Source organism: Hyla sarda, chromosome 7 (assembly GCF_029499605.1).
Source record: "Hyla sarda isolate aHylSar1 chromosome 7, aHylSar1.hap1, whole genome shotgun sequence".
Taxonomy (NCBI): domain Eukaryota; kingdom Metazoa; phylum Chordata; class Amphibia; order Anura; family Hylidae; genus Hyla; species Hyla sarda.
The window spans coordinates 201,603,435-201,623,948 of record NC_079195.1 but is presented as its reverse complement, the minus strand read 5'-3'; the positions used below and the strand labels follow the sequence as shown (position 1 = coordinate 201,623,948).

Here is a 20,514-nt window from a genome sequence, read left to right as displayed (position 1 = left end):
AGTGCCCGCTGACAGCAGCTTATCTGCCCTGAGAACAATTTAGATTGGGTGTTAAATTTCAACATGCCAAATCCTTATTTTTCCTAAAATTGAGAGAATAAGCACACCCCCATAGGCGTAAAATACTCAGCCTGTCCTTCCAAAATTGTCGGATTAGCCCGGCTTTGCTCTTCTGTGTATAGTCTCCTCGAGTCCTTTGTTGATGACAGTGCTTCCTTTTGTGTCTGCATACAAGATACCTGATCTGGACACCTCGGGCAGCATTCACACCACATTTTTGCAATACAGTTCCCGTATCAGGTTTTTGATGGGAAAAACGGATTCCACCACACCGGACTAAACGTTATCAAATCGTGTGTACAAGTTTTTAACCCATATACGGTTTGAAAATTGATGTCCGGTTGCATCTGTTTTTTAAGAAAAAAGTAAAAGTTTTTAACTTTTCACACCATTATAAATAAAGTTTCACTTGTTTGATTGAAATTCCAAGAAAAAAAAACTTTCGGTGTGCACTGCTCATGTGCAAAGTCAAAAACCGGTTGGTGCGAACCGGATGGAACCGTACACACATAAGGTTCTCTATGGTTCCCATTGACTCCCATGTAAAAAAAAAATAAATGTAAAAGTATACGGTTTCAATACGGTTTTTCACCCGGACGAAAAACCGTAGTAGGCTACAGTTTTGGGTATGGGAAAAAAAAACGGGCAAAACAGATGCAACTGGATGCATAGTTTTGGCATACGGTTTTCAATGGAGAGTCAGTGCATACGGTTTTCGATACGGTTCCGTACGGTTTTTCAAATTGAAAACGTAAACTTTAGAAGCCATGCAGTCACTTTTTTATTACATTTTTTATATATATATATATAATATATAAATTTTTTATTTTTTATGGTTTACTTCTAGAGATGAGTGAACTTACAGTAAATTCGATTTGTCACGAACTTCTCGGCTCGGCAGTTGATGACTTTTCCTACGTAAATTAGTTCAGCCTTCAGGTGCTCCGGTGGGCTGGAAAAGGTGGATACAGTCCTAGGAAAGAGTCTCCTAGGACTGTATCCACCTTTTCCAGCCCACGGGAGCACCGGAAAGCTGAACTAATTTATGCAGGAAAAGTCATCAACTGCCGAGCGGAGAAGTTCGTGACGAATCGAATTTACTGTAAGTTCGCTCATCTCTATTTACTTCCTTAATCTACTGCTGCTTTCTGGAAATCTTAAATGGGTACTCTGCTTCTCAGAGTTGGGAAGAAAGTGTTCTTTAGTGACATCACGCCCCGCCTCCTCAATGCAAGTCTATGGGAGGGGGCGTGACAGCCGTCACGCCCCCTCCCATAGACTTGCATTGAGGAGGCGGGCTATGACATAACGAGCTCCCGACTCCAGCGTTCGGAACAGTTTGATCGAATTGCTGAGCAGCGGAGTACCCCTTTTTAAGGCTGAGTTCACACTGAGGACTTTGCTATCCCCATAGACTGCATTGTGTTCCATGTGGATTCCACCTTTCAAAATGGCCATGATCATTCTTTTGGTAGCAGAATTTCTTATATTGAAAACATTTATAGTGTTAACTGTGCAGTGGGATTCTTCTGCATCAGAATTCCTGAGGGTAATTTCTATACGAAATTGCGTTTGGGAATTGGGAACCTAGTCTAACCATCCAGTTTAAACAAATGCTGTGTGTGTAATACCTGCCTAAAGCAACCTACCAGTAATGTATGTGTAGCACATTGTACTGTATTGGTATCCCTGGAAGGGGTGGGGGAGGTTAAAGGGGTACTCCTATGGAAAACAAATGTTTTCAAATCAATTGGTGCAAGAAAGTTTATACAGATTTGTAAATAACTTTTATATAAAAATCTTAATCCTTCCAGTACTTATCAGCTGCTGCATATTCCAGAGGAAGTTGTGAAGTTCTTTCCAGGACTACAGTTTGAAAACTACTTTTTTTTTTGCTTAATAAGTTAACTTATGTGGACATTACATAGATAAGTGCAGATTCATATTTATATGTAATACTTTGTTTTACTTCTCTTTGTTATAGTTTAAAAAAAAAAATGTTTTTTAAATAAAAATGATTTTTTTTTTTGTCAGGAACTGTCCAGATCAGATGAGGTTTTCTATAGGGATTTGCTTGTACTCTGGACAGTGCCTGACCCAGACAGAGGTGTCCGCAGAGAGCACTGTGGTCAGACTGAAAAGAACTTCACAACTTTCTCTGTAGTATACAGCAGCTGATAAGTAGTGGAAGGATTAAGATTTTTAAGTGTAAATTTACAAATCTGTTTAACTTTCTGGCACCAGCCGATTTGAAAACAATTTTGTTTTCCACCAGAGTACCCCGTTTAAAGTACTGTATTACTGATCTAAAATACTTGTCACCAGAAGATCCAGAGAACACCTCTTCAGATTGGTGCCAGGCTGTGGTGTCACACGCTACATATCTGTGAAGATTTACAGCTGCTTTTTGTGCTGGTTACATTTTCCGATTAATGTGAGCGGACTATATTATTTTCTCCTTTGCAGGTCTTTTAATCCCTTCTTCCCTCTCCTCGCCTGTTTTAGTACACCCGGTGTACAGCTTTGGGCAGTTTGGGCCATGCAACACGTCTGTAGCAAAAACCGTATGTATTTGGACAAAATCTTGCAAATGTTTTGCTTCCTTTGTTGTTTAGGAGAGATGTTTGTCATATGTTAAAGAGATGGATATAGGGGTTATTTTTTTTAAAGTCCCAAATCATCCTATATTTTTGTGAACTTTTGGGCCGGTGCAGTGCCGTGGATTGCAATTTGCCTTAGAATGTAATGGAGTGATTCAGTAGTTTTCCCTGCTCGAGCGCTCCGCCTCCATTACATTCTTTAAGCTGACCCTCGCACACCACCCCCCAACCATTGGTTACTGCGGGGGGCTGGGGGGGATGTGCGAGTGTCACGTGACATATTTAATACTCACGCATCGCAGCTCACGGCAGTCTCACTTGGGCTATCACAGGGAGAGGATCTCTCCCTGGGATAGTCTGAAGCTGCACGGAGCTCTTATGGCGTCTGTGGCCCGATTCGTAATCGGACCACAGAAGCTAATACTTTCACTGTTTTATTGCCTCCCGCCAGCGCGCTCGATCGACAGCGCTATCGGGATCCCTATGCCCAATTGCGATAACAACCGCTTGCCTCCCTGCCCGCTGCTCTACTCCCCGTCCCCTGTTAACTCTCAGGGAACGGGGAACAGAAAGTAGAGCAGCAGGCACAGCTAAAGTAGTGCTGCGCATGCGTGTGCAGCTAAAGTAGTGCTGCGCATGCGTGTGCAGCTAAAGTAGTACTGCGCATGCGCAGCACTACGCAAATAGCGTAGGTAGGTAGATTAGTGTAGCTAAAGACTGCCCAGGCATGCTAGGAGTTGTAGTTTAGCTTAGATTAGCCAGCAAAAGGACTGCAACTCCCAGCATGCCCAGACAGCTTAAGGCTGCCCAGGCATGCTGGGAGTTGTAGTTTAGCTTAGATTAGACAGCGAAGGGACCATAACTCCCAGCACGCCCACACAGCTGAAGGCTGCCCGGGCATGCTGGGAGTTGTAGTTTAGCTGATGGGACCACAACTCCCAGCATGCCCAGACAGCTGAAGGCTGCCCGGGTATGCTGAGAGTTGTAGTGCAGTGAAGGGACCACAACTCCCAGCATGCCCAGACAGCTGAAAGCTGCCCGGGCATGCTGGGAGTTGTAGTGCAGTGAAGTCACCACAACTCCCAGCATGCCCAGACAGCTAAAGGCTGCCCAGGCATGCTGGGAGTTGTAGTTTTACACAGGTATAAAGTAGTTAGCGTAGTGTTAGCGCGATATTAGCGTAGTTAGCGTAGCGTTGGCTCAATTTTAGCGTATCTTTAGTTTAGTGTTAGCGCAGTTTTTGGTAAAAAAAAAAAAAAAGTGTGTGGGTGGTTCCCCGTATTTTCATTTTCAGTCAAATACCAACCAAACAGCAACAGCCTGATGTTACCAGGGTGGGCGAGGACTATTGTTACTGGCCCTCCCCAGCCTAAATAACGCCAGCCTGTTACCGCATAGGCCCAAGAGCACCATATTTGGCGCTCTAGGCCTGTTGGTATCGGCTCTTCCCGGTACCCCTGTGGCGGGGGGTACCGGGATAATAATTGGGGGTTATCGCTAGCTGTTTTTGGGGCTAACGCTAAGCCCCGACTTAGTAATGGACTCCGTCTACAAGACAGCTTCCACTACTAAGCCTGTAAAGTAATTTAAAAAAAAACACACACAAGTTAAAACATTTTTATTAGGAAAAACACTCCCCCACAGCCCTCGTTAACCATTTTATTAAAAGAAAAGAAAAAAATGCAGGTCATCTTCGTAGTCCACAGATTCCGATGTAGTCCTCCGCATTCACGTATCTGAAACGAGAAGAAAAACACAAAAAAAAGTGTTATTAACTGGAGAGCCTAACTTACCACCCCCGTTCCAGCTCCGTCATCTTCCTGCATTGCTACAAGTCCAGTGACAGAGTGACTAAGCTACGCTACAACTGCGCTAACACTACGCTATGCTAAATACGCTACAACTGCGCTAATACTATGCAATGCTAAAAACTGTAAAACTGCGCTAACACAAAACTAAAACTACGCTAAAATTGAGCTAACGCTACGCTAACTACGCTAAAATCGCGCTAACACTACGCTAACTACTTTATAACTGTGTAAAACTACAACTCCCAGCATGCCCGGGCAGCCTTTAGCTCTCTGGGCATGCTGGTATTTGTGGTCCCTTCACTGCACTACAACTCTCAGCATACCCGGGCAGCCTTCAGCTGTCTGGGCAGGCTGGGAGTTGTGGTCCCTTCGTTGTCTAATCTAAGCTAAACTACAACTCCCAGCATGCCTGGGCAGCCTTAAGCTGTCTGGGCATGCTGCGAGTTGTAGTCCTATACTACAACTACCAGCATGCCTGGGCAGCCTTAAGCTGTCTGGGCATGCTGGGAGTTGTAGTCCCTTCGCTGTCTAATCTAAGCTAATCTACAACTCCCAGCATGCCTGGGCAGCCTTTAGCTGTCTGGGCATGCTGGAAGTTGTAGTGCTTTTGCTGTCTAATTTAAGCTAAATTACAACTCCCAGCATGCCTGGGCAACCTTAAGCTGTCTGGGCATGCTGGAAGTTGTAGTCCTAAACTACAACTCCCAGCATGCCTTGGCAGCCTTAAGCTGTCTGGGCATGCTGGGAGTTGTAGTCCTTTCGCTGTCTAATCTAAGCTAAACTACAACTCCCAGAATGCCCTGGCAGCCTTTAGCTGTATGGGCATGCTGGGAGTTGTTGTCCTAAACTACAACTCCCATGCTGGGAGTTGTGGTGCCTAACCCCCTTTCACTTTTAATACTAAACTATGCTAAATTACAACCTACACTAATCTACGGCTACGCTACCTACCTACACTATTCGCGTAGTGCTGCGCATGCGCAGTACTACTTTAGCTGTGCCTGCTGCTCTACTTTCTGTTCCCCGTTCCCTGAGAGTTAACAGGGGACGGGGAGCAGAGCAGCGGGCGGGGAGGCAAGCGGTTGTCAGCGCTATCGGGCATAGGGATCCCGATAGCGCTGTCGAGCGATCGCGCTGGTGGGTGACAAGCTGATAACACCGCTATCGGGCATAGGGATCCTGATAGCGGTGGCGAACGAGCGCGCAGCTGATAACGCCGCTATTGGGCATAGGGATCCTGATGGCGAACGAGCGCGCTGGAGGGTGACAATAAAACAGTAAAAGTATTAGCTTCTGTGGCCCGATACCGCTCTCGGAATCGGGCCACAGAGGCTATGGGAGCTCCGTGCAGCTTAGGGCTATCACAGGGAGAGTGGTGGCGAATGCATTTATGAGGCTTCTTTCGCCAGAGTGTATAGTTTTCTGTGCTGGCGAATCCTGGTTGTGGTTTTATAGGTGCACAGTTTAGACACTGATTTATGACTTTGCATTTTTGCAAAAGTTGCAGTTTTGTGCACAGCCTCTCCAGCCGGGACCAGACGCAGAGGCAGCCATGGTGGGCTGACTCTCAAAGTCACGCGTAAACATTAACCGATGGTTTAATGTTACTGTCCCCTTAAAATAACTCAATGCACAGCCATTAATGGGGTACTCCGGTGGAAAACTTTTTTTTTTTTTTTTTTTTTTTTTTTATGAACTGGTGCCAGAAAGTTAAACAGATTTGTAAATTACTTCTATTAAAAAAATCTTTATCCTTCCAGTACTTATTACCAGCTGTATGCTATAGAGGAAATTATTTGCTTTTTGAATTTCTTTTTTTTTTTTCCACAGTGCTCTCTGCTGACACCTCTGTCCGTGTCAGGAACTGTCCAGAGCAGCATAGGTTTGCTACGGGGATTTTCTCCTGCTCTGGACAGTTCCTGATACGGGCATCAGGCGTCAGCAGAGAGCACTGTGGACAAGACAAAAAAGAAATTCAAAAAGAAAATAATTTCCTCAGTAGCATACAGCTGCTAAAAAGTACTGGAAGGGTAAAGATTTAAAAGTAATTTACAAATCTGTTTAACTTTCTGGCACCAGTTGATTTAAAAAAAATAAAATAAATAATAATAATAATGTTTTCCACCGGAGTACCCCTTTTAATGTTTAACCCTTGGCACAAAAAGGAGAAATGTCCAAATTGGACCCGAAGGGTCAATATCCTGCATAGCCACCATTATTTTCCAGCACTGCTTTAAGCCTCTTGGGTATGTAGTTCACCAGAGCTTTGAAGGTTGCAACTAGAATCCTCTTCAACTCCTTCACTTCACTAGAACATCACAGAGCTGGTGAATGTTGCTTCTAGTAAAAAAAAAATCTTAATCCTTCCAGTACTTATTACAGTCAAAGTACGGTGGGGGGAGTGTCAGGCTATGTTTCCATATGGACTCCGCAGAAGGACTAGACATGTGTCTTTTCTTTCTGTGGACTCCGTAATCGGGATTTCTGCGGCTGTCCAGGCATGCTGGGAGTTGTAGTTTTGCAACAGCTGGAGGCACCCAGGTTGGGAAACACTGCCTTATAAGTCTGGTCCTGCATGAGTGCTACTATGACATACTGAAGTAGAGCAGGATCCCTGCCTTTCGGAAACTAAGCCGCAGTGCAGTATTCCAACAACCCCAAACACGACTCCAAGATGACCACTGCCTTGCTTAAGAAGCGGAGGGTAATAGTGATGGACTGGCAAAGCACGTCTCAAGACCTTAAAAGGGGTACTATGGTGGAAAACTTGTTTATTTTTCTAAATCAACTGGTGCCAGAAAGTCAAACAGATTTGTAAATTACTTCTATTAAAAAAAAAAAAAATCTTAATCCTTCCAGTACTTCAGTAGCTGCTGTATACTACAGAGGAAATTATTTTCTGTTTGGAACACAGAGCTCTCTGCTGACATCACGAGCACAGTGCTCTCTGCTGACCTCTCTGTCCATTTTTAAGAACTGTCCAGAGTAGGAGAAAATCCCCATAGCAAACACATGCTGCTCTGGACAGTTCCTAAAATGGACAGAGATGTCAGCAGAGAGCACTGTGGTCATGATGTCAGCAGAGAGCACTGTGTTCCAAAAAGAAAAGAATTTCCACTGTAGTATTCAGCAGCTAATAAGTACTGGAAGGATTAAGATTTTTTTTTTTTTTTATAGAAGTAATTTACAAATCTGTTTAACTTTCTGGCACCAGTTGATTTAGAAAATTTTTTTTTCCACCATAGTACCCCTTTTAAGGTCTTGAGACGTGCTTTGCCAGTCCATCACTATTACCCTCCGCTTCTTAAACAAGGCAGTGGTCATCTTGGAGTCGTGTTTCGGGTTGTTTGAATACTGCACTGCGGCTTAGTTTCCGAAAGGCAGGGATCATGCTCTACTTCAGTATGTCATAGTAGCACTCATGCAGGACCAGACTTATAAGGCAGTGTTTCCCAACCTGGGTGCCTCCAGCTGTTGCAAAACTACAACTCCCAGCATGCCTGGACAGCCGAAGGCTTTCCAGGCATGCTGGGAGTTGTAGTTTTGCAACAGCTGGAGGCACCCTGTTTGGGAAACACTTCTATAAGGATATGTTCACACGATGAAACTTCTGTGCGGAATTCCGCATTAGAATTCCACACAGAGATTCTGAAGTAGCATAGTCGTTGATATCAATGGGATTCTGCTGCGCTGTGCACACGGCAGAATTTCTGCAGCAGAAATCCCGATTACGGAGTCCACAGAAAGAAAAGACACATGTCTAGTCCTTCTGCGGAGTCCATATGGAAACATAGCCTAACACTCCCCCCACCGTACTTTGACTGTAGGCAAGACACGCTTATCTCTGTACTCCTCACCTGGTTGCACCACACATCATCTGAACTAAATACGTTTATCTTGGTTCCAGTAATTCGTGTCCTTGTTCTGCTGATCTTCAGCAAAGTGTGGGCTTTATCTTTAGAAGAGGCTTTGTTCTAGGATGACAGCCATGCAGACGATTTTGATGCAGTGTGCCGCGTATGGCGAGCACTCACAGGCTGACCTCTACCCCTTCAACCTCTGTAGCAGTGCTGGCAGAACTTGTACATTTCCCATTTCCTCTAGAAATGACGCTGAGCGTGTGCCCTCATCTTGATTGTTTGACCATGGCAAGGCCTGTTCTGAGTGGAACCTGTCCTGTGAAACCGCTGTATGGTCTTGCCCACCATGATGCAGTTCACTTATAGGGTCTTGGCAATCTTCCTATAACCTAGGTCATCTTTATGTAGAGCAACAATTGTTTTTTTTCTTTTTTTTTTTTACCATGAGATGCCATGTTGAACTTCCCGTGACCAGTATTAGAGGGTGTGGGAGCAATAACACCAAATTTAAAGGGGTTATCCAGGAAAAACCCATATACATACACATATATATATTATAACTAATCAACTGGCTCCAGAAAGTTAAACAGATTTGTAAATTGCTTCTATTAAAAAAATCTTAATCCTTTCAGTACTTATGGGCTGCTGAAGTTGAGTTGTTCTTTTCTGTCTAAGTGCTCTCTGATGACACCCGTCTCGGGAACTTTCCAGAGTAGAAGCAAATCCCCATAGCAAACCTCTTCTACTTTGTGCAGTTCCCGAGACAAGCAGAGATGTCAGCAGAGAGCACTGTTGCCAGACAGAAAATAACAACTCAACTTCAGCAGCTGATAATTATTGGAAGGATTAAGATGTTTTTTAATAGAAGTAATTTATAAATCAGTTTAACTTTCTGGAGCCAGTTGATTAAAAAAAAAGATGAAAAAAATAAAAATAATAAAGTTTTTTCCTGGAATATCCTTTAAGTTCCCTGCTTCCCATTCACACCTGAGAAATGTAACACAAACTATTTGCATGACTATTTGTAAATTTTTAGTTGGGGGTGTACTCTCTTTTATTAGGATAGGGGATAAGTGGGTCACCACTGGACTACTCCTTTAATGGCTGTGTGTTGCGTTATTTTGAGAGGACACAACATTAAACACTTTTATACAGGATGTGCACTCACTACTTTCCATTGTAGCAGACGGTCATTTTAGTGTTGTCACATGAAAAGATATTAATAAAAATGTGAGGGGTGGAATTGCCTATGGGAGGAGATACTGTATATATGAGGGGTGGACTCCTGTAGGATACTGTGTGTGTATAAATGTGTGTGTGTGTGTATATAATAGATAGATAGATAGATAGATACGTGTGTGTGTATATATATATATATATATATATATATATATATATATATATATATATATATATAATATATATTACATATCTCTCTCTATAATATGTATTTGTGTGTGTGTGTATATATATATGTATATGTATGTGTGTGTGTATATGTATGTGTGTGTGTATATAATGTATGTGTGTGTGTATATATAATGTATGTGTGTGTGTATATATGTATTAGGGCTGGGCGGTATGAGCAAAAACGTGTATCACGGTATTTTTTTTTTTTTTTTTAAGTGATGGTGGTTTCACGGTATTTAACGGTATTCCCCCCCCCCATGTGACCTGGGTGCCGCTTCTCTCCCAACACCCTCCCCCCTCACAATTAATTATCAGCTGCACTGTCCCCACATCATGTCACCCACAAGCGCTCCTCTGCTCATCGCCCTATGAGTTGCGGGCCGCCAGTGCTAGAAATCTGTACTGTACTACAAATAACGTTTCCCAGGCTGCAAAAATAAACAAAATAAACTTTAACTAACCTGCCTACGTTCCCCCGTTGCTCTGCTACCGTCTTCACTGTCCTGCGCTGCGATCTTCTTGCAGTTTCCTTGGGATGGGAAAGTCACAGAGCCACCAGCCTATCATCGACCGGGGCGGGACATCTTTGCAGCCGGTGATAGGCCGAGCGCGCTGTCATGTATGCTCCTTACATGACTGTGGGCTCAGCCTATCAGCGGCCGAGGCGGGACATCGCTGCGGCCGGTGATAGGCTAACTGCGCTGTGACGTTCCCATCCTCAGGACCGTAGAGGAGGGACCATGAGGAGGGGACCACGTCGGAAGGTAAGTTAAAGTTTGTTTTGTTTATTTCTGCAGCGTTATTTGTAGTACAGATTTCATTTCTAGCTCTAGCGGCCCGCAAATCGTATGAGGATGAGCAAAGGAGCGCACGCGGGTGACATGATGTGGGAACAGATTATCTGCGCTGATAATTTAGGGGGGGGGGGGGGGGCGGGTAAGCAGAATAGCGCTCGCGGGTCAAATATTATTAGTTCCCCGATGTGAGGACAGCGCGCTGCGGCGGATAATTCACTCGTTCGAGGGGTGGAGGGGCCCAACCGGTATTGCGGTATGGGCAAAATTCATATTGTGAGGGGAAAAAAAATCTGTATTCGGTATGAACTGGTATACTGCCCAGCCCTAATATGTGTGTGTATGTATATGTGTGTGTGTGTGTGTGTGTGTGTGTGTATATATGTGTATGTATGTGTGTGTGTATGTATGTATATATGTATGTATATGTATATATATATATATATATATATATATATATATATATGTGTATATATATATATATATATATATATATATATATATATATATAAATAATATGGCATTGCTGCTGTGTAATGTTAAACCTTTTTATCCCTGTTTCCAGCTGTTCGGTACTGCAGTATGCTGATCGAAGAAGGAGGATTGGAAAAGCTGTACCGCATCAGAGACCACGCATGTGCCAACCCTGATGTACTGCAGATTACAATCGCCATCTTAGACAACCTGGATAGGCACCTTACACGGCACGGTAACACTTTTAGTCCAAAGCTGCCGTCATCTACAAAATGAGTCTGGAGTCTTCTTCTCCTGGTTTGCCCGACGTCCTCTGTAGCTCCATAGTGTGTTTGCTGGGCTGTTTCCTTCAATATCCCACCGATGTTACCTTCAGTAGGTAGCAGAGACTTTGATATTGAAACAGGAATTTCGCCTCACCACTCGCGCCTCGCTCATATATTCTTTTTTTGTTTGTTTTAGTGTGCATGAGAGTGTTTAAAAAAACTCAACTAAAAAAGGACTTTATGTAAAAATTAGTTTTGAAATGATCATCTTCTGTGTTTTGTGCCCTCTCTTCTGGTCAGGGTAGTTTTGTTTTCCCATTTTACAGCACCAATGGAAGGTAGAATATGGAATTTATTAATATCATTTGTATCACTTACCCCCCCGCCCATCATGTAAATCTGAAGATTTTTTTTTTTTTTATTGATTTTTTTTTAAAGCAGGGGAAATGAAATTATGAAGCTGTTTAAAAAAAAAATATATATATATATAAAAAAAAAGTTTACATGAAATATTATGTTATATGAAAAGATAGGATTTATAATGAGTTCTATTGCAAAAAAATATAGAACTTTTTTTTTTTTTTTAAATTGTCTACATATGTCCTAAAAGTCTGCGCTAATCCCTAAAGGTGCCCATAGATCTTGAACTGAAGTCAGGGACACCCACCACCTATGGCGTTTATGGTGGCCTCCCAACTCTTCTATGGGAGAGGGGTTGGGCGTGTTGGATTCTTACTGCCCATCCCTAATGTTTTGGGTAAGAGAAGCCAAACCTGCCGTCCCTTTACAGCAGTGGTGTCATAACTGTGGCCCTCCAGATGTTGCAAAAATACAACTCACAGGAAACGGATGTCTGGGCATGCTGGGAGTTGTAGTTTTGCAACATCTGGAGGGCCACAGTTTGGACACCACTGCTTTGAGGAAACCTAAACATTCAACCATACTGAACATTTATGTGTATGGCCACCTTTAGAGATCTGAACTTTGACTTTCCTGCTGAGCTGATTTCCCTAGTTCAGTGATTTCCACACTGTGTTGCAAAACTACAACTCCCAGCATGCCTGGACAGCTGCAGGCAATTCAGACATGCTTGGAGTTGTAGTTTTGCAACAACTGGAGGGATGCCGTTTGGAGGCCAAAGAGTTAAAGGAGTACTCCACTGGAAAACATTTTTTTTGTTTTGTTTTTTATCAACTGGTGCCAAACAGTTAAACAGATTTGTAAATTACTTCTATTAAAAAAAAACTTAATCCTTCCAGTACTTATCAGCAGCTGTATGTTCTTCTCTTTTTGAATTTCCTTTCTGTTTGACCACAGTGCTCTCTGCTGACACCTCTGTCCATGTCAGAAACTGTCCAGAGTAGGAGCAAATCCCCATAGATAACCTTTCCTGCTCTGGACAGTTCCTGACATGGACAGAGGTGTCAGCAGAGAGCACTGTGGTCAGACAGAAAATAAATTCAAAAAGAAAATAACTTCCTGTGGAGCAAACAGCAGCTGAAAAGTACTGGAAGGATTAAGATTTTTAAATAGAAGTAATTTACAAATCTGTTTATCTTTCTGGAACCAGTTGATTTAAAAAAAAGGTTTTTCCCGGGGAGTACTCCTTTTAAAGGGGTATACCCATCTTAGACATTTATGTCATATCCACATAATATGCCATAAATGTTGTAGAGATGTGGGCCCACAGCTATACAACAGGGCCCCCTTACCCCATCCTGTTTATAGGTGATGCCAGAGGGGGCTAGGTTTATGAAAACTGCCTGTTCTGCCGTAATTCCTATACGCAGAACCGCCTGGAGAGGCTCCTTCACCTCTAGCAACCAGGCTGGATGGGGCCAGGGGCCCCTACTTTAGAGGTAGGTGGATACTTTTCTTTAAAAGGACATATATAGGCAGTAAACCAAAAACATACAGATTCGTAATCTAATTTTATTAGCCTTTGAGATTTTCGAAATCTTCTGGTTAGGGCTGAGTTTTTATTGACCGTAAGACTGCGCTTTTGTTTGTTGCCTTTATTCCTTGTGACCAGCCTTTGGCTCTACATCTGTTGTAAAACTACATCTCCCAGCATGCCCAGACAGCCAGGTATGCATGGAGTTTTAGTTTTGCAACAGTCGGAGAGCCACAGGTTGAAAAACACTGCTTTATAGCCTCTAGCGCAGTGTATTCCAAGCCTCCAGCTGTTGCAAAACTACAACTCCCAGCATGCCCGGAAAGCTGAAGGCACTAGTGTATTATAGATGTGCTTTTTTTTTATTTTTATTATTATTATAGCTTTACTGCTTATCTATGTGACATCATTGTTAAAGTGGATGGGAATTCTATACTGAAATGAGGGAAAGACTTGGCAGCAATGAGTATCCGCCAAACTCTCGACAACATTATAGCGATCATTGCGAGGCTCAATGTATCTCATGATTTACTGCGCTGAAGTGAAGAGGTTCTCAGCCTCCCGTTTTGGTTTTGCTTTTACTAAATAAGCCATAGAGATGAACTTAGCTGTATACAAGGAATAATCTGTATTTGTTTTTATGTGTGTAAAAGGCTATTTGTTTTTACTTTTTTCTTTTTTCTTTCTTTTTGCTGACATTGGGATGAGAAGTGTATGTAACCTATAATGCAGCCGGACTAAATGGATTGTATAATGAGAGGGGAGAAAAAAAAAATTCTTTCCACAATCGGCGCCACCCAAGTCCATGGGCTGTGTCTGGTATTGCAGCTCAGCCCCCATTCCCTTTTATAGAGGATGAGCTGCATTATCAGATTCAGACAAGCGTTTCACTATTACTGAGAAAAAAAAGGCAACCCCCTTTTTCTTCTCATCTTTCACACCTTTAAAAGGGGTACTCCGTTGCTCAGTGTTTGGAACAAACTGTTCTGAACACTGGAGCCCGTAACGTCATAGCCCCGCCCCCTCATGACTTCACATCCACCCCCTCAATGTAAGTCTATGGGAGGGGGCGTGACAGCCGTCACGCCCCTCCCATAGACTTGCATTGAGGGGTGGGGCGTGATGTAATGAGGGGGCGGGGCTATGACGTTACGGGCTCCCGGCACCGGCTCCAGTGTTCAGAACAGTTTGTTCCAAACGCTGAGCAATGGAGTACCCCTTTAAAAGGGGTATTTTAATATATTTTTTTCTTTCTCCTTTCAGCCCATGATGCCAAGTTATAATACTTTGTAATTTACCTCTATTACCTCCGTGCGTTGTTTGTTCTGCTTTCATGCACTGGGCCAAGTCTTTTTATTTTACTGTCGTCTCTGACCGTTCCCAGCATTCCATGCGGCCAGGAACAATGTCATAAGTCACATGATCTCCAGGGGGTGTGGCTATGCTGCAGTAGGCGGGGGGAGAAGATTACTTCACCAAATCCCTTCCACTCTGTTATTCACCCACCCACTGCAGCACAGCCACGCCCCCTGGAGACCATGTGACTTATGACATGCTTATGAATGCCGGGAAAGGCCAGAGACCACAGGAAAATAAAGACTTGCACTACAGAACTTCCAGGGACGGGTCCTGTGTGTGGAAATGTAGAAAAAGTGGCGCACGAGGTAATAGAAGCAAATTACACAGTATTATAACTTGGCCTCATGGGCTCAAAGGATGGGGGGGGGGGAAATCCTGGAATATCCCTTTAAAGGGGTACTCCGCCGCTCAGCATTTGGAACAAAATGTTCCGAGCGCTTAGAGCCGGCGCCGGGAGCTTGTGATGTCATAGCCCCGCCCCCTCATGACATCACACCCCGCCCCCTCAATGCAAGTCTATGGGAGGGGGCGTCACGCCCCCTCCCATAGACTTGCATTGAGGGGGCGGGGTGTGACGTCATGAGGGTGTGTGGCCATGACATCACGAGCTCCCGGCTCTAAGCGCTCGGAACATTTTGTTTCAAACGCTGAGCGACAGAGTACCCCTTTAAATTTATACAGTATATAGGTGCCTGTATTGAAATCCCTCACTGCCGAGTTCTTGAAATTACATTACTACTTTCTAAGTGTTGGGTTTACACTTTTTTTATTTTATTTTATTTTTTTAAATACAAGGAAAAAAAAATAGTGTACATGGTTTTTCCCCGATTAATGCAGTTTTAATCATGCATTTTTTTCAGGTAAAATAAATGCTGTCCAGACATGCTAGAAGTTGTAGTTTTGCAACAGCTGGAGGCACCCTTTATTGTGAATCGCTGCGATAGACCTATCAGGGATTTGTTTTGGATACACGGTCACAGTGTATAGGTGCCCCTTCCTTGCACAGTAGAAGCAGCTGTCTACAAATACATTACGGACACACAGGACACTATCAATAGGATCATTGGGAGAGATTTATCAAAACCTTTGTAGGGGAAGAGTGGGGCAGTTGCCCATAGAAACCAATCGGATCGCTTCTTTCATTATTTAGAGAGTCCTGTGAAAAATTAAAGAAGCGATCTGATTGGTTGCTATGGGAAACTGCACCACTCTCCCTCTACACAGGTTTTGATAAATCCCCCCCCCCAATCCCCCAATTGAGCTTTTGGGTGCAAAGAGGACAAAGTGTGTGTCTTGTTGGTTATTTTTTAATTTTTTTTTATTATTATTATTATTATTTTGGAATATAATTTCTACCATTCAACCTAATTTATTCCTTTTTGCAATACTACATTTAAAGGGTTTATCAGGCAATAGACAGGCTTATTTATTCCAAAAACAGCACCACACCTGTCCTTCAGGTTGTGTGTGGTATTACAACTTGGCTCCATCCACTTTAAAAGAACTGAGCTGCAAAACCACATACAACCTGAGGACAGGGGTGGTGCTGTTGTGCTTTTTTTTTTTTTGGTAGAAAAACAGCTCCGACTTTTCTAATGGTGGATAACCCCCTTAAAGGGGTACTCCGGTGGGAAACTTTTTTTTCTTTAAATCAACTGGTGCCAGAAAGTTAAACAGATTTGGAAATTACTTCTATTAAAAAAATCTTAATCCTTCCAGGACTTATTAGCTGCTGAATACTACAGAGAAAATTATTTTCTTTTTGGAACACAGAGCTCTCTGCTGACATCACAAGCACAGTGCTCTCTGCTGACATCTCTGTCCACTTTAAGAACTGTCCAGAGTAGGAGAAAATCCCCAAAGCAAACATATGCTGCTCTGGACAGTTCCTAAAAGGGACAGAGATGTCAGCAGAGAGCACTGTGCTCTGACATCACGAGCATCACGAGACATGACATCACGAGCACAGTGCTCTCTGCTGACATCTGTCCATTTTAGGAACTGTCCAGAGCAGCATATGTTTGCTTTGGGGATTTTCTCCTACTCTGGACAGTTCTTAAAGTGGACAGAGATGTCAGCAGAGAGCACTGTGCTCGTGATGTCAGCAGAGAGCTCTGTGTTCCAAAAAGAAAATAATTTTCTCTGTAGTATTAAGCAGCTAATAAGTCCTGGAAGGATTAAGATTTTTTAATAGAAATAATTTATAAATCTGTTTAAAGGGGTATTCCGGGAAAATTTTTTATATATCAACTGGCTCCAGAAAGTTAAACAGATTTGTAAATTACTTCTATTAAAAAATCTTAATCCTTTCATTAATTATCAGCTGCTGAAGTTGAGTTGTTGTTTTCTGTCTGGCAACAATGCTCTCTGCTGACATCTCTGCTTGTCTCGGGAACTGCACAGAGTAGAAGAGGTTTGCTATGGGGATTTGCTTCTACTCTGGACAGTTCCCGAGACAGGTGTCATCAGAGAGCACTTAGACAGAAAAGGACAACTCAACTTCAGAAGCTCATAAGTACTGAAAGGATTAAGATTTTTTAATAGAAGTAATTTACAAATCTGTTTAACTTTCTCGAGCCAGTTGATATATATATAAAAAAAAAAATGTTTTTCCTGGATAACCCCTTTAACTTTCTGGCACCAGTTGATTTAAAAAAAATAAAAAAAAAGTTTTCCACCGGAGTACCCCTTTTTATATATTCCCAGTCCTAAGGCCGCTCTGCTGAGTGCATAGTGGGTTCCATATACTGCACAGACCCACGTGATAAGTAATAAAATCCGCTTGCAGACCGCACAGCCTCTGCCATTGTCCATTGGTCTCAGCCAGTAGTCTTCTTGCAGTCTATTAGAAGTAAGAAAGCATGTACGATTTTTTTTATTTTTTGTTCTAGTTTGTTATATCGAATGGTTTCTCCGAATGAATAATCTAGTCGCTGTATAATTTACAAGAGTGCAAAAAAAAAATTTGTTGTAAAACTGTAGAGACAAAAAGTGTTGAAATTGTATATATGTTGACTACTCGTACATTTTTATTATGCTGAAATTTTAATTGACAATTATATTAACAATGGGAGGAGCTTCCTATTTATGTGTGTGTGTAAGTTATTTTTTTATTCATAATAAGGAAACGGAATTGTGTTAAAAAAACAAAACAAAAAAACTAAATACATAACAAATTGCCCCGTAAAATAGCCTGGTCCCTACTGCGAGATACAGTCATAGAACAGGTTTTATTTGACTAAGACAGTGTTTCCCAACTAGGGTCCCCCAAGCTGTTTCAAAACTACAACTCCCAGCATACCCGGACAGCCGCGTTGGCTGTCCGGGCATGCTGGAGTTGTAGTTTTGAAACAGCCGGAGGCACCCTGGATAGGAACCACTCGTCTAAGGGCTGAATGGAAAGAGGGGTGTTTAAAGGGAACCAAGCAGCAGATTTTAAAATAATCATCCGCACCATCCCCGGGGGACGTTTTTTTTTACCCAGGGATGGTGAAGATATTAAGTTATAAAGTCCCCTCGGCTGCTCTGAAAGTAGTCCCCTGGGCGGGGACTTCTACTTACCAACACCCGTCGCTCCGGCCTTGGTTCCATTCCCTCGTCTTGATTGACGGCTCAAGTCACTAATCTGCTCCGTCTGTTTAGGTCAATCAAGCCAACAGGGCGGGACCACGGCCAGAGGAAGGGTGCTGGTAAGCATAAGTCCCACCCAGGGGACTACTTGCAGGGCGGCCGGAGCGGACTTTATAACTTAATATCTTCACCATCCCTGGGGTCAAAAATGTCCCCCGAGGATGGTGAGGATAACGATTTTAGCATATACAGTCATGGTTGTAAATGTTGGAACTCCTGAAATTTTTCTAGAAAATGAAGTATTTCTTACAGACAAGGATTGCAGTAACACATGTTTTGCTATACACATGTTTATTCCCTTTGTGTGTATTGGAACTAAACCAAAAAAGGGAGGAAAAAAAAGCAAATTGGACATAATGTCACCAAACTCCAAAATTATTGGCACCTATAACTTAATATTTGGTTGTACACCCTTTGGAAAAAATAACTGAAATCAGTCGCTTCCTATAACCATCAATAAGCTTCTTACACCTCTCAGACGGAATGTTGGACCACTCTTCCTTTGCCAACTGCTCCAGGTCTCTTATTGGAAGGCGCCTTTTCCCAACAGCAATTTTAAGATCTGTCCACAGGTGTTCAATGTGTCAGCAGTGGGGTCCTCCTGGGTCTCCTGCCATAGCGTTTAATTTCATTTAAATGTCGATGGATAGTTTGTGCTGACACTGATGCTCCCTGAGCCTGCAGGACAGCTTGAATATCTTTGGAACTTGTTTGGGGCTGCTTATCCACCATCTGGACTATCCTGCGTTGACACCTTTCATCAATTTTTCTCTCCTGTCCATGCCCAGGGAGATTAGCTACAGTGCCCTGGGTTGCAAACTTCTTGATAATGTTGTGTATTGTGGACAAAGGCAAATCTAGATCTCTGGAGATGGACTTGTAACCTTGAGATTGTTGATATTTTTCCACAATTTTGGTTCTCAAGTCCTCAGACAGTTCTCTTCTCCTCTTTCTGTTGTCCATGCTTAGTGTGGCACACACACACACACAATGCAAAGACTAAGTGAACCTCTCTCCTTTTTATCTGCTTTCAGGTGTTTTTTTTTATATTGCCCACACCTGTTACTTGCCCCAGGTGAATTTAAAGGAGCATCACATCCTTGAAACAATCTTATTTATCCACAATTTTGAAAGGGTGCCAATAATTTTGTCCGGACCATTTTTGGAGTTTATGTTTGTTATTATGTCCAATATTTTCCTCCCTTTTTTTGGTTTAGTTCCAATACACACAAAGGGAATAAACATGTGTATAGCAAAACATGTGTTACTGCAATCCATTTGTGTGAGAAATACTTCATTTTCTTTAAAAAAAAATTTCAGGGGTGCCAAAATTTACGGCCATGACTGTATATCATTTGGGTATTTTTACCCTCTATACATATTACAAAGAAATGACCTTTAGCTTTACTCCTATCATGTATATTCTATAATGTTTCAAAGACAAGGTAGGTGTGAATATAGATTTATTTTATTTATATATATATAGAATGGAACATAGATCTCATGGTTGCAATTAGAGATGAGCGAACTTACAGTAAATTCGATTCGTCACGAACTTCTCGGCTCGGCAGTTGATGTCTTTTCCTGCGTAAATTAGTTCAGCCTTCAGGTGCTCCGGTGGGCTGGAAAAGGTGGATACAGTCCTAGGAAAGAGTCTCCTAGGACTGTATCCACCTTTTCCAGCCCACCGGAGCACCTGAAAGCTGAACTAACTTATGCAGGAAAAGTCATCAACTGCCGAGCCGAGAAGTTCGTGACGAATCGAATTTACTGTAAGTTCGCTCATCTCTAGTTGCAAACAAGCCCTGAAAACAATCTTTCTGTATGGATAATGTATTCCTATCATCTGGATGACATTTTAAAGAACCTTTTTGTAAAGTACATTAAGTGTTCACTTTGACTGTAAAGTGTAAGGATATTATATGAGCATTATGGGGGAGATTTATCAAAACCTGTGCAGAGGCCTGTGGAAAATGAAAGAAGCGATCTGATTGGTTGCTATGGGCAACTGCACCACTCTTCCTCTGCACAGGTTTTGATAAATCTCCCCCTATGTCACTACCTACACATTGTTCTAACTTGTGACTCTGTTACCAGCAAACTCAATCTTCGAGGAACACCAAATGTAGAAAATGAGCAAAATAACGGAGTCCCTAACTATTCATTATAGTAGTACCCCCAGATTTTTTTATTTAACCATCAGTAGCCAATGACTGGGGGTCTGACTTTTGGTACCTGGCTAATGCTGCAGCATCTGTACTTCCCTACCAGCACAGTGCCATACACTTAGGTAGTGGCTGTACCTGGTACTGCAGTCATCCCATTCCATTCTGCCATTTTTCTCAGTGGCATAGCT

The 20,514-nt window shown here is 42.6% G+C and overlaps 1 protein-coding gene across 5 annotated transcripts in view; it reads left to right on the top strand.

Moving 5' to 3' along the window:
- ZYG11B (zyg-11 family member B, cell cycle regulator) overlaps positions 1-12,496 on the top strand; it is a 53,137-nt gene extending 40,641 nt beyond the window's left edge. For all 5 annotated transcript variants that reach the window (XM_056532222.1, XM_056532221.1, XM_056532220.1 and 2 more), the window contains 2 exons: positions 2,527-2,624; positions 11,101-12,496. In XM_056532222.1, the coding sequence (XP_056388197.1) occupies positions 2,527-2,624; positions 11,101-11,285 (283 nt within the window). In that variant the 3' untranslated portion in view covers positions 11,286-12,496. The remainder of the gene's footprint in view (positions 1-2,526; positions 2,625-11,100) is intronic.
- Positions 12,497-20,514: the final 8,018 nt, after the last annotated feature.